This window comes from Coregonus clupeaformis, chromosome 4 (genome assembly GCF_020615455.1).
Source record: "Coregonus clupeaformis isolate EN_2021a chromosome 4, ASM2061545v1, whole genome shotgun sequence".
Lineage (NCBI taxonomy): Eukaryota > Metazoa > Chordata > Actinopteri > Salmoniformes > Salmonidae > Coregonus > Coregonus clupeaformis.
Window position 1 is genome coordinate 19552385 of NC_059195.1, and position 13303 is coordinate 19565687.

Below are 13303 nucleotides of genomic sequence, written 5' to 3' on the forward strand. Positions count from 1 at the left end.
GGTTGTCATCCTTACTACCAGTGGTGTAGTGGAGGGCTGTCATCCTTACTACCAGTGGTGTAGTGGAGGGCTATCATCCTTACTACCAGTGGTGTAGTGGAGGGCTGTCATCCTTACTACCAGTGGTGTAGTGGAGGGCTATCATCCTTACTACCAGTGGTGTAGTGGAGGGCTGTCATCCTTACTACCAGTGGTGTGGTGGAGGGCTGTCATCCTTACTACCAGTGGTGTAGTGGAGGGCTGTCATCCTTACTACCAGTGGGGTAGTGGAGGGCTGTCATCCTTACTACCAGTGGTGTAGTGGAGGGCTATCATCCTTACTACCAGTGGTGTAGTGGAGGGTTGTCATCCTTACTACCAGTGGTGTAGTGGAGGGCTGTCATCCTTACTACCAGTGGTGTAGTGGAGGGCTGTCATCCTTACTACCAGTGGTGTAGTGGAGGGCTGTCATCCTTACTACCAGTGGTGTAGTGGAGGGTTGTCATCCTTACTACCAGTGGTGTAGTGGAGGGTTGTCATCCTTACTACCAGTGGTGTAGTGGAGGGCTGTCATCCTTACTACCAGTGGTGTAGTGGAGGTTTGTCATCCTTACTACCAGTGGTGTAGTGGAGGGCTGTCATCCTTACTACCAGTGGTGTAGTGGAGGGTTGTCATCCTTACTACCAGTGGTGTAGTGGAGGGCTGTCATCCTTACTACCAGTGGTGTAGTGGAGGGCTGTCATCCTTACTACCAGTGGTGTAGTGGAGGGCTGTCATCCTTACTACCAGTGGTGTAGTGGAGGGCTGTCATCCTTACTACCTGTGGTGTAGTGGAGGGCTGTCATCCTTACTACCAGTGGTGTAGTGGAGGGCTGTCATCCTTACTACCAGTGGTGTAGTGGAGGGCTGTCATCCTTACTACCAGTGGTGTAGTGGAGGGCTGTCATCCTTACTACCAGTGGTGTAGTGGAGGGTTGTCATCCTTACTACCAGTGGTGTGGTGGAGGGCTGTCATCCTTACTACCAGTGGTGTGGTGGAGGGCTGTCATCCTTACTACCAGTGTTGTAGTGGAGGGCTGTCATCCTTACTACCAGTGGTGTAGTGGAGGGCTGTCATCCTTACTACCAGTGGTGTAGTGGAGGGCTGTCATCCTTACTACCAGTGGTGTAGTGGAGGGCTGTCATCCTTACTACCAGTGGTGTAGTGGAGGGCTGTCATCCTTACTACCAGTGGTGTAGTGGAGGGCTGTCATCCTTACTACCAGTGGTGTAGTGGAGGGCTGTCATCCTTACTACCAGTGGTGTAGTGGAGGGCTGTCATCCTTACTACCAGTGGTGTAGTGGAGGGTTGTCATCCTTACTACCAGTGGTGTAGTGGAGGGTTGTCATCCTTACTACCAGTGGTGTAGTGGAGGGCTGTCATCCTTACTACCAGTGGTGTAGTGGAGGGTTGTCATCCTTACTACCAGTGGTGTGGTGGAGGGCTGTCATCCTTAGTACCAGTGGTGTAGTGGAGGGCTGTCATCCTTAGTACCAGTGGTGTAGTGGAGGGCTGTCATCCTTACTACCAGTGGTGTAGTGGAGGGTTGTCATCCTTACTACCAGTGGTGTGGTGGAGGGCTGTCATCCTTAGTACCAGTGGTGTAGTGGAGGGCTGTCATCCTTACTACCAGTGGTGTAGTGGAGGGCTGTCATCCTTACTACCAGTGGTGTGGTGGAGGGCTGTCATCCTTACTACCAGTGGTGTAGTGGAGGGCTGTCATCCTTACTACCAGTGGTGTAGTGGAGGGCTGTCATCCTTACTACCAGTGGTGTAGTGGAGGGCTGTCATCCTTACTACCAGTGGTGTAGTGGAGGGCTGTCATCCTTACTACCAGTGGTGTAGTGGAGGGCTGTCATCCTTACTACCAGTGGTGTGGTGGAGGGCTGTCATCCTTACTACCAGTGGTGTAGTGGAGGGCTGTCATCCTTACTACCAGTGGTGTAGTGGAGGGCTGTCATCCTTACTACCAGTGGTGTAGTGGCATTGGTGGAAAAATGCCTTAAAAAAGGTGCAGTTAAAAAACGTGATTTTCCTGTTTTTTTTAAATAATATTTCCACACTATGAGGTCTAAATAACACTGAATTCCCTTTTTGTGTCAGAGCTGTTAGAAAACACTGCCTGGAATCTCAGCCTGTACGGGCGGCATGGCAACTTTTGGCCCATATCATGACGTCACAATGTGATCTGATTATAATAGACCAATGACTGTTCATCTGGGTAAAGGGGGTGGGCTCTAGACCAGGGTTCCCCAACTGGTTCCCCAAACACCAGGAAATCGGCTCCAAGTGATTTTTATTTTGGAAATGTGTTCCTTAAGTATTGTCACCCATAATAGAGAAACACGTGATCGTATACAAAATGTAAGCAAGGTTTGAAATTATATTAGTTATAATAGTTATAGTCAAATATTATATCTGTTTGGGCTTCTTACGGTTAATTTGCGTTCTAGAAATTATTTGTAATTATTGTTCCAGCCCCTTGACCATCCGCTCAAGAAAAGAATCGTCCCGCGGCGATGATCCCTGTCCTAGACCATCCCATCAGCCAATCAGAGCTTCCCGTTTGTTTCCTAAAGCCCACATGATCAGACGGAGCATTTCCAGGGCCAAAGGAGTGTCAGGGAAATACATGATAAATATATTTGGCATTATTGCATTATTTTCATTCAATAAACACACAGTGATTTATTAGACTTACAGTGATGATTTTAAAAAAAGTTTTTACAAAGACTGCATGGGGTCTTTAAAAGTATAGGGAATATTACTTTACTCACCGAAAACGGCGATCAGCGTTTACACCAATTATTTTACCACATAGCTTCTTACTACTCAAGGTCAGACAGAGGCGGTCTGAGACAGACAGTGATGATCAGACAGACAGACGGACGGACGGACGGACGGACCAGGAGGTTGCTTGATTCATCTTCATTAATTGATAAAGACAACAATTGCAGATGAAAGACAACAGTTGGAGACAGTCACAAAAGCACTGAGGAGGTTATAACAGCAGGTTATAACAGGCCTCATACTACTGTCCAGGTCTCCTCTATGTAGCACAATGTCCACTACCTACTGGGTTCTCCCATTCCCCACACACCAAGCACACATTTCCACTACCAGTGGAAAACCATATAGTGGCAGAGAGAGACTATATTCCTGTTAGTGTGTCATTGGTAGAATACAGTGAGTCTTCACAGCAAAGGCAGAGCGTACAGTGTGTGTGTGTGTGTGTGTGTGTGTGTGTGTGTGTGTGTGTGTGTGTGTGTGTGTGTGTGTGTGTGTGTGTGTGTGTGTGTGTGTGTGTGTGTGAGAGAGAGAGTCAGCCGAGGACTCCCCTCTCTGGAGGGTGCTTGCTGACGCACATTTACCGCTCCCATTAAACATTAACGCAGCTCAGAGAGAGAGCCTCCGCAACACGCAACCACACACATACACACAGCCATTTACGTGAATACTAGAGGGGAAATAACAGGCTGAAATGATGCGTCAGAAACACATCCTACATGCATACATGATGGCAAGGGCTTGTGTTGTTCCATTATTCTGACAGAGGATGATGCAGAGAAGGGCATGGGAGTGTTACAATGAAGTTAAGAAACATGGAATGGATGAGGAAATGAAAGAGATAGTTTACAATAAACGAACTATTAAATAGACTAGAAATAGGATCCAGACAAGTCTTTCCTGGAAAGGTCAAGTGGTCAGGAGGAAAAACCATGATGACATAAAAGAGATGGGTGACAGGTGATGGGAGTTCCAGGTAATGGTATTAATAGCGTACAGTGTTCACTTCCCGGCTGTGCAGGAAGCAAAGCGGTGTGCATCTGGAGAGTTACGAGTATAAAGTGGCAGTGGATGGCGTCAGAAAGCACGTCAAATGTTGTTAACGGACGATTAGCACGATCATAAAGGGAGCGTTGACTCATTAGACAAACAGTAGGGACGAGATGGTCCGCCCTGGGGGAGGAGAGAAAAAGAGAGAAAGGGAGAGAACGGTAAAGAGAGAGAGAGAGAACGGTAAAGAGAGAGAGAGAACGGTAAAGAGAGAGAGAGAACGGTAAAGTGAGAGAGAGAGAACGGTAAAGTGAGAGAGAGAGAACGGTAAAGAGAGAGAGAGAGAACGGTAAAGAGAGAGAGAGAACGGTAAAGAGAGAGAGAGAACGGTAAAGAGAGAGAGAGAACGGTAAAGAGAGAGAGAGAACGGTAAAGAGAGAGAGAGAACGGTAAAGTGAGAGAGAGAGAACGGTAAAGAGAGAGAGAGAACGGTAAAGAGAGAGAGAGAGAACGGTAAAGAGAGAGAGAGAGAACGGTAAAGAGAGAGAGAGAGAACGGTAAAGTGAGAGAGAGAACGGTAAAGAGAGAGAGAGAGAACGGTAAAGAGAGAGAGAGAGAGAACGGTAAAGAGAGAGAGAGAGAACGGTAAAGAGAGCGAGAGAACAAAACAGTCTCTGCATCAGAGATGCTTTGAAACACCTGGAGTTTCTGATTGACATTTAAGAGGGTATGATTCTACAGCAGACAAATCCCATATTTGGAGCTGAAAGTGTTTATAGTGGGTGTTGTGTCAGTTTAAACCATCTGACAGCACAAAGTTTCCCTCCCAAAGCGTCACTCAGTCAGTAACAAGGTGCCACCATGTCAAGCTGACCCTCAGGACTGGAGAGAGGGAGTTGAACGATTTTAATAACTAGCAAAAATAACCAGCATAGTCTCACAGATATACAATTCAGATGACTGAGAAGGGGTAAACACTGACCAACCGTCGCAGATGAAAGTGCAGTTTAGTAGGACATTCAGGAGAAATAATCCATTGAACGCCTTGGTCTTTCGTTTGTTTATAGATCGGTTTGACACATTGCTGAGACCAGACCTGTTGTCACTGTCCTGATGTGATGGCAGACAGACAAAAACGTCAAAGTTTCTTTACTGCTCTTCCTACCACATCACTCGACTGACGTAATGCCACCCGGACTGCCTTTTTTCTGAGGGCTTCGTTGTCAATGGCAGGTATGATTGACAGGTAATGGAGTGACTAGAGGGTGTACAGATTAAGCGAGTGCCACAGTGAACCAGTCACTACGTCCTTTAACTTGACAAACAGAGCGAATGGTCTAGTCCAGGTTGAAATCGCATGTCTTTGTTTGTTAGAAATCATTACCTTTCTGTTAGGATAATTTTTTTGAGTAAAGTGCATGGATGCGTTCTCAATTTGAACAAAGTTCCTAGCCATCTGATGTTGCTCTCCGACAGAACTAAACCACTCACACAGAGTAAACACACTGAGGACATCATGGAAAACATTACCCTTAAAAACCACAGCTACCAAACTGTCACTACAAACCAACAAAACTGTTATAAACTTTCAATTGACACATAGCTTACTTATCAGGTGATGTAATGTGATGTGTTATGTGCATGTGTAGCTATGAGGATCAATAAAAAAAAAAGCTAGATGCAATTTGGTATGAAAACAGAAAATGCAATGCGATCAGCCTAACACTATAAAGACGATTACTTTTTTTTATTGACTACTTTATGGTTTATTTAGTTATAGCAATATTATATTAGCTATTCAGTTTTCCAATGCATGTATTGAAACTGAAACCTGGTAGTGTTATGCGGAATGTTTTCCTCTGATTCTTGTGGTTTAGCTGCTAGCGTACAGTAGCTGGGTGAAATAATAGAACATTGTGTGGCCAGAAAAATAAGCGATTATAATGCATGCTCGTTCTTATCTTCCCAAAGAAGAGTACACCTCATACAGTTGCTAGTAAGCTACATTTCTATTATATAATAGCTAGTTACTCTAGCTCGCAAACTAATATAATTAGCCAGCTAACCAGTCAACTTGTTAATCAAACAGGAATCAAATGTCATTAGAACAAACAGGAATCTAAATTAATACGTGTGCTAGTTGGCGAGGAATACAAAATAGCATGCAAGTTTAGGAAATACTTACAGAGGAAAATCTTCGTGGGAAAACCAGAGTTGTATTTTGGGAAATATTGCCACGAATCCCTTGTTTTTGTGTTTAGGAAAGTTTTTAAATCCCTTCTCCTCACTGCTACAACCATCAGCAGCCCACATCAAAGTGTTTAACACACTCCCGTCCCTCCTCCGCTCTGTCCGCCCGCAAAAAACTCACTTTACGAACGTGACCAATTTGGCACTCTATCAGCCGACAAATGTTATAAATAGATCCCGCGTTGGCTTCCGAACTTGTTTTCTGTTCGTTTTGAAAATAACTAGTAACTAGTTAGGCGTACTGAAGTTGTTCTCGCTGTCGCCCTGCCTTGTAGTAAATCGCTCGCTCGCCCAGAAACTGTCTCCAGCAGGCAGCTCCCCTCGGAGAGCTCAGGCAGTGCAGTGCCTCGATCTCGTCCCGAACACGCCAATATCCCGAGACTGCATCCGGGTCGGGTCGCAGTCAGATTATTTTCAAAGTTTATTTCTTGCAAAAACGTATTCTGTCATCTTTGAAAGCCTTCTCTGTATAAGCAGTAACTAACTTCTAGTCAGAGCCAGGGATTTCCAGAATGGCACCAAATTGACAAAGGACAGACAGTCGGCTACATTACAAGTGGGCCATAGTGAGTGTATGCCAGTGTAAAGCTTGCGGATATTTCTAAAGCAAACGCTGGAATCTAAACAAGCATTCCTTCCAGAGCTCAGCTTCTATTTATTTAATGTCTGATCATTGTAGGATCAGAGGCCAGGGCAGCCTCTCTGCATGCATGGAATGATTTATCTCCCTGTGTATGTGAGAGAGAATCATTGTATCGTTTCGTGTGTGTGCCTGTGGTCAGTAGAATATGTGCGCATTTAACAAGTCAGCCTAACAGTAAAATGACTAAATCTCCATAGAACCAATGATGTGAAAGATGGAGATTACAGGACTGTGGTCTGACAAGCCCCAGGGCAAGACATGGCCTGTGTCGTCACAAATGGCATCCTATTCCCTATATAGTGCACTACTTTTGACCAGAGGCCATAGGGAATAGGGTACCATTTGGGACGTAAAATGGATGCTTCAAGCTGTCACAGATCAGTTACTATTATACCTGTCCTAACCAAACACTGTGATCACATGGCTCTCCCTTTTCAATCTCTGAAATATACTGTAATTCAGTGTTATGTTATGTACCGTTCAACAAGGCAGAGAGAGAGAAAGAAAGTGAGAGGGAAAGAGAGTGAGAGAGATGATGTGTGTGTGTGGGTGGGTTTAGGGCCACACAATCTGTTCAGTTGTAACCTCTAATTAGCTACAGTGGTATTCTGTGTTGTGAAGACAAGAGCCTGAAGTGAAATGAGTTACCCATCCACTAAACTCACTGCAGCCTTCACCATGTATTAGATTTAGATTTGACCAGGGAATTCGTTTTCATAGAAAACCACAATGGCAATTGAAGTGAAATGTAGAATAAAGGAAAGCTGTTCAATATGTAATAATACAATACACTATTAATGCTGCTATGTTTTTACATTGTTGCCAACTCCCTCTCTTCCAATATAAAACAATTGTTGCCACCTCCCGCTTCCAATATAAACAATAAACAATTGCTCATCACCGCTCTCTAGTGGTGGTGGAAGGGTAATGCAGAGGCTGTATATCCATCAAACATTACAGCACTCCATCTCCTTACAATGGAAGCAACAGTTTAGCGCTCCATCAGAATATAACAATTTCTGTCAAGAACTGAACTCATATCAAAAGGGTTGACACATGTATTGGATACTGAGACAGTTGACGATGGCATGCCCAGGCTTTACAGATGTTAAGAGATCAATCTTTGACAAAAAATATCTGCAAATAACCCTGAATAGCATCTGTAAGACATGTTTGAGCCATCAGTTCTACAATCGTGTTCTAATAATTTTGTACATAGGAGAAATCAAAGAAAAGCTGGTTTGAGTTTTACATAAAAATGCATAAAATGAATAACAAAAGAGAAGCACAAAACCTATTCACATTCGGACCAGTCTACAAAAATGTGACATGTTGCAATGAGACCTATCTGTGGTAAATCTGTGAGGTGAGTTGAGAGTGGAGTGAAACTAACATTCATTATCTTCAGTTTTCTTGTTATGTACATTAATCATCTAAAACCATTTCGCTAGGCAGTGTTGTCTAGAATTCAAACTGAATACCGCTACATTTCACTATTGTTAGTGCAATGTTATGTCATCCATAGCAATGGTGTTGAGGTCCTCTATAAGGATGAGGTTGGTGCTAGTAATGCCAGGATAGTGGCATCCATTCCCAGGACCACCCGTACGCCAAATGTATGCACGCGTGACTGTAAGTCGCTTTGGATGAAAGCATCTGCGAAATGGCAGATATTATATTATGAAATTAAACAATCGTAAAACGGAGTGATATTCGGTGTGGATTCCAGGCTAGGGCAAGAGTGAATATCTCTATTCCAAATCCATCCCTAGCCCCTCCTCCCTAGCCCCTCCTGTAGCCTATGAAGGGGTTGGATAGGTGGAAGCAAAAAGGAGGAAATTCCATCCAGCCTATCAGAAATCAGAAGACAAGGTGAAGCAAGTCACAAGTACCATATTGCATCCACCTATCCAAACCCTTCAGATCTACAGGAGTGCCTTTGGAAGAGGGTCTAGAGGTTGATTTGGAATTCAGGGTGTGTCTCAATTGTATACCCATGATTCATTGCGTCCTCTCTCCTCATCTCCTTCTCAAAACACATTGGAGGAGAAGATCCAAGGCGAGGAACCTCAGATCGTCTGCTCCAATGAGTTTTCAGAAGGATGCAAGGAGAGAGGATATGAGGAATCAAGGAAATACTATTGAGATTCACCCAGTGTGTGTCTCAGTGGTCTTTGATCTGGTCCTCCTCCTCCAGCTTGCGTATCTCTCCCTTCAGGAAGTTGATGGTCTCTCTGCTGGCTTTCAGTCTGTCTTTTAGGTCTGTGATCTCCTGACTGGTCTTCTTCTTCGCTGCTTCCAGCTTCTCCCGCGTCCGCAGCTCCAGCTCCGCAACTACAGACACAGGAAGGAATGGTCAGTCACCGGTGGTACTGTCCACTCATAGCACTGCACAGTGGTGTTTCACTGAACAATGACGACAGAGAGATCGGGTCTCATTGGCTGCCTTTACACAGGCAGTCCAATTCTGATCTTATTGGCAAAGGATCTGGTCTGATCGGTCAAAATACCAATAATTGGGCAAAATATCAGAATTGGGCTGCCTGTGTAAACACAGCCATCAACTTTTAATCTAAGCCCCTACTGCAGGGTTCCCCAACTGGCGGTTTTATTTGGTCCCCCCAAGTTTTCTGAGCAACAAAAAAATACTAACAATTATTTATTTATTTTTTGCATTTTCATTGTTGGACATAAAAGACTAAACTCCAGGAAATCAGCTCCAAGTGATTTTAATTTGGGAAATCAGCTCCAAGTGATTTTAATTTGGGAAATCAGCTCCAAGTGATTTTAATTTGGGAAATCAGCTCCAAGTGATTTTAATTTGGGAAATCTGTTCAAGTATTCCCACGCATAATAGAGAGACACGTGATCATATACAAATGTAAGCAAGGTTTGAAATTATGTTTCAGTCAAATATTATATATTTTTTGGGCTTCTTGAGGTGAAATTGCAGTCTACAAATTATTTGTAATTATGTTCCTGGCCCCCGACCAGCCTCTCAATAAAAAAAATCGTCCCGCGGCTGAATCTAGTTGATGATGTCTATAATTTGCATTGAAACACATTTGCCTGATGAGGGTGAAAAAAAAAAGAGGCATTGCTAGATACAGTAGTTACAATATAAATCTACAGGTACTAAATGCACACGTGTGTTACTGAACAGTACAGGAAAACGTGTGTTACTCACACTCAGTCTCGTGCTTATAGGCCCCCAGGGTCAGTTGTCTAGAGGTACTAAGAAGCTGCTGCATCATGGCTGTGGGGTCCTGGAAGATCTGAGAGAGTAACAGGGAGGACAGAGAGTCGAGACAGGCCTCTCTGGTTTCTTTCCTCACCTTGCAACTTGTTTCACTTCGCTTCTCGTGTCCTCTTTGGTTCACTGTTTTTGAAAAATAAATAAATTTGCTCACCATTTCATCATAGAATTCAGAGACCACCGTCTTCTTGGGCATGGCACTGGAGTCTGACTGGAAGAGCTTCAGCAGGTGGTAGAGAGTCACCTGTAGACAGACAGACAGACAGACAGACAGACAGACAGACAGACAGACAGACAGACAGACAGTATCATGTAAGTGGGGGAAGAAGGTCACCTGTAGATAGACAGAGTATCATGTAACTGGGGGAAGAGTGTCATAAAAATAATGTAATTGTACAATGAACACGTAGTCTCACGTCCACTGTTATTAAACTATTGTTTTACTATTTTAATGTGTCTCCTAATTTAGAAAACTTATTGTGTTTTTATCTTTCACACCTTTCTATTATTTGATTGTGTTAAGCACTCTGAAATGTATCTTCTGTTATAAAAAAAATAAGGTGCTATATTAATAAAGTTTGATTTGAATGAAATGCCATAATAAAGCAACACTCACTGGCCGCTCATTGGGGTCGATGAAAAAGATCTTGATGATGATCTCAAACTCTCCCCAGCCCGTCTCTGTGATCTCGTACGGAGGCTTCGTCACGACTACAACAGATCAGAAAGAGAACACCATTAGGCCTCCATGAGGCCCTACATGCATGGCAAATTACATCACTGTTATTATGTGGATACATTACAAACTTGATTTACCTCTGAGTGGATTCACATAACTTTCATGTAGTTTGAACTGTATCTTCTTCACATATGCAGACATATCCTGGAATATAATTGGGTCAGGTCAATACTGTAGTTATCCAATGAGACCTTGAAGTCAACACCAACCATTTTCCAAGATTACAGTTGAGTTTACCTCGTTTCTGTATGGTTTCACATACACAGACCATTGGTGAGTGTGTCCATCCTCCTCTCTCTTCTTCCCAAAATACCGAGCAACGTTTCCGAATACGATGGGCTTCACGATCGTAACACCCTGTGGGTTACAGACAAATGCTGTTTTCTGCAACATAATGCAGATCAATAATGATGATAATATGGTGAACTGGCTACCATAGACGGTAAGAAGTGATGCGGTTTGTTGCCTGCCAAGCCAACCGCGTCTTCACGACAAGCACTTTACTGACACGCTTCCGTAGGCTTATTAAAAAGGAAGTAACATATAACTAGCTTACACAGTTAGTCAAATTGTCTCTTATAAACATACAACTTTTTATTGATCATATTATAGTTACCGGTATCAAATATTATTGACATCCGCCCCCTACCTTCACTCTACCCCCGGAATCTGGTCCAAATTCAGCCATCCTTTTAAACATAGTATAGAGAGTAGAAAGTGACGTTAAACTCGTATATGTCACTATAGGACTCTTGCAGTAGTGATTTGGAATCTGTCATTTAATAAGATTGCCATTAGATCTATGAAAACAACACGATTTTACAATGTACACATTTCAAATTGCCAGCCAAACAAGCACCGGAAGTACGTTACATTGTTCGTGGTCCGATGTGAACACGGGAAACATTCAGAGCGTAACACGATTAGGGTCCTCTTGTCTAATGTTCTGCTTTGTACCCTGTAGTAGTAGTAGGTTTATTGGTTTCTTGCAGTCATATAGACTGAATTGTGTAAACCAATTTACAATCATCAAATAGTAAAATAATAAACTAGCAAAACATGTAATAAAATGTTAAACTATGCAATAGTATATACAAAACAATAATACTACAACGACAAGGTTTGGGGTGGCAGCTTTACAAAATACATCTTTAGAACTTTTAAGGAGGCGTTTCTAACGCCCCTGTGCTATATGATGTGTGCATTGATCAATTTAGTGAAGTATGGAATGGGAGAGTTCCGATAAGCAGCCTGTGCGTGTCATGTAAGTGTTCCGTTTGTGGCGGTTGCGGGTTGCCAGTCCAGTAGTCTGCTGTCTGGTTGGGGGGAGCCAGCCTGCAAACTGGGAGTTCTGCAGGGATTTATGATATGTCAGGCAGATCTGCTCCCGATCGCTCTCCAAGGACATGATTCTGAGGGCTTACCCGATAGCTGGTGTACGACCCGTCCCGAATTATTCTGCAGGCTCTCGTCTGGACACGAGTCAGGGTTTGAGTGATCATCGAAGATAGGCCATTTATACAAAACATGTGACGTCCAACTAGGCTACTGAAATTAATAAAATGTATATTTATAAACATAAATGTGTTCATATGAGACGAGACTTCGGACTAGAACTATTGCCTTCATAAGCATTTCTCACAAACTGTAGCCCAAAGGCCACCAGATGGCCATATCCGAGCCGTTTGTAAAATGAAACCATCAATTCCAGATCACCATCCCCACCCGCAAGCCTATGGCCTACACCAACTGCTTCACACACGGTCTTGATCAGCTATACTTATTTGTTTGCGATCAGCATTGCAAATTCAATAAACGTATCCAATAGCCTCACATCCCAAGTAATAAACAGAATAATGGAGGTACAAAGTAGTTACAATTATTTTATTTTTGGGAAGGCACAAGGTGGTACAAGTTCAGAGGAGAACCTACTGTCTTTATTCTTAATGCAAATATTCTGTCTAATGAATCATATAATTAAAAGAGCAATATGATCTGAACTATCAATAAACACATTGATAGCATTTTAGTATGCATGGTGTAATAATTCAATAATCGATCAGAAATTTGCACCGGTCATTCTTCATGGATCTGGAACCGACGACTTACCTTCTGCCGTTGGTGAATGTCATGGAGCTGTAAATGAAATAAGGGCAAAAAGAACTACATCCTAACGTACAATTCAGCATTTAGTGTAAGTGTAACTATGAGTAAATTACATTTATATATATATATATATATATAAAACCAAGAGCCTCGAACTCTTTGAAGGGAGGCCTTTCTTTAAATTATTTGTGTCAATCATACCTGGAAAAAAAAAAAGCCTTTAAGTTTCTGCTGAGTAAATTAGACTATTACAATCTTTTCACAAACAGAACAACGACATAGACCTCAGTCATATTCTACGGTCTTATTCAATCCTTTACTTTGCATTCTATTGATTAAGTGTACATTTGATGAAACCAATCAGCAATGTCAGGAAAAGTAACATTCGGCCGAATGGTTCACGAAGCCTGACTTCAGACGGAGAAATCTAGTTTATTGAAGACACTCAAAACAAGACAGTGCACCTTTAAAAAAGTTCAATTTCCTGAAAACGTCACAGAGATAAATTGATC

General features: G+C 42.9%; 2 protein-coding genes across 4 annotated transcripts in view; both read right to left on the reverse strand.

Moving 5' to 3' along the window:
- frs2a (fibroblast growth factor receptor substrate 2a) overlaps positions 1-6415 on the reverse strand; it is an 83253-nt gene extending 76838 nt beyond the window's left edge. For both annotated transcript variants that reach the window (XM_041866862.2, XM_041866870.2), the window contains exon 1: positions 5983-6415. The gene's annotated coding sequence lies outside the window, so the exon portion shown is untranslated. The remainder of the gene's footprint in view (positions 1-5982) is intronic.
- Positions 6416-7730: 1315 nt separating this feature from the next.
- On the reverse strand, positions 7731-12267 carry yeats4 (YEATS domain containing 4). 2 transcript variants are annotated; one of them, XM_041866845.2, is made up of 7 exons: positions 12110-12267; positions 10923-11042; positions 10763-10829; positions 10563-10657; positions 10101-10190; positions 9878-9965; positions 7731-9024 (listed from the first exon to the last, which is right to left on the reverse strand). In XM_041866845.2, exons 1-7 carry the CDS (start codon positions 12263-12265, stop codon positions 8855-8857), a joined length of 786 nt encoding a protein of 261 aa, XP_041722779.2. In that variant the 5' UTR covers positions 12266-12267; the 3' UTR covers positions 7731-8854. The 2 variants fall into 2 exon arrangements, with proteins under 2 accessions (XP_041722779.2, XP_041722785.1); XM_041866851.2 differs by lacking the exon at positions 12110-12267 and adding an exon at positions 11335-11573.
- Between the last annotated feature and the right edge of the window lie 1036 nt (positions 12268-13303).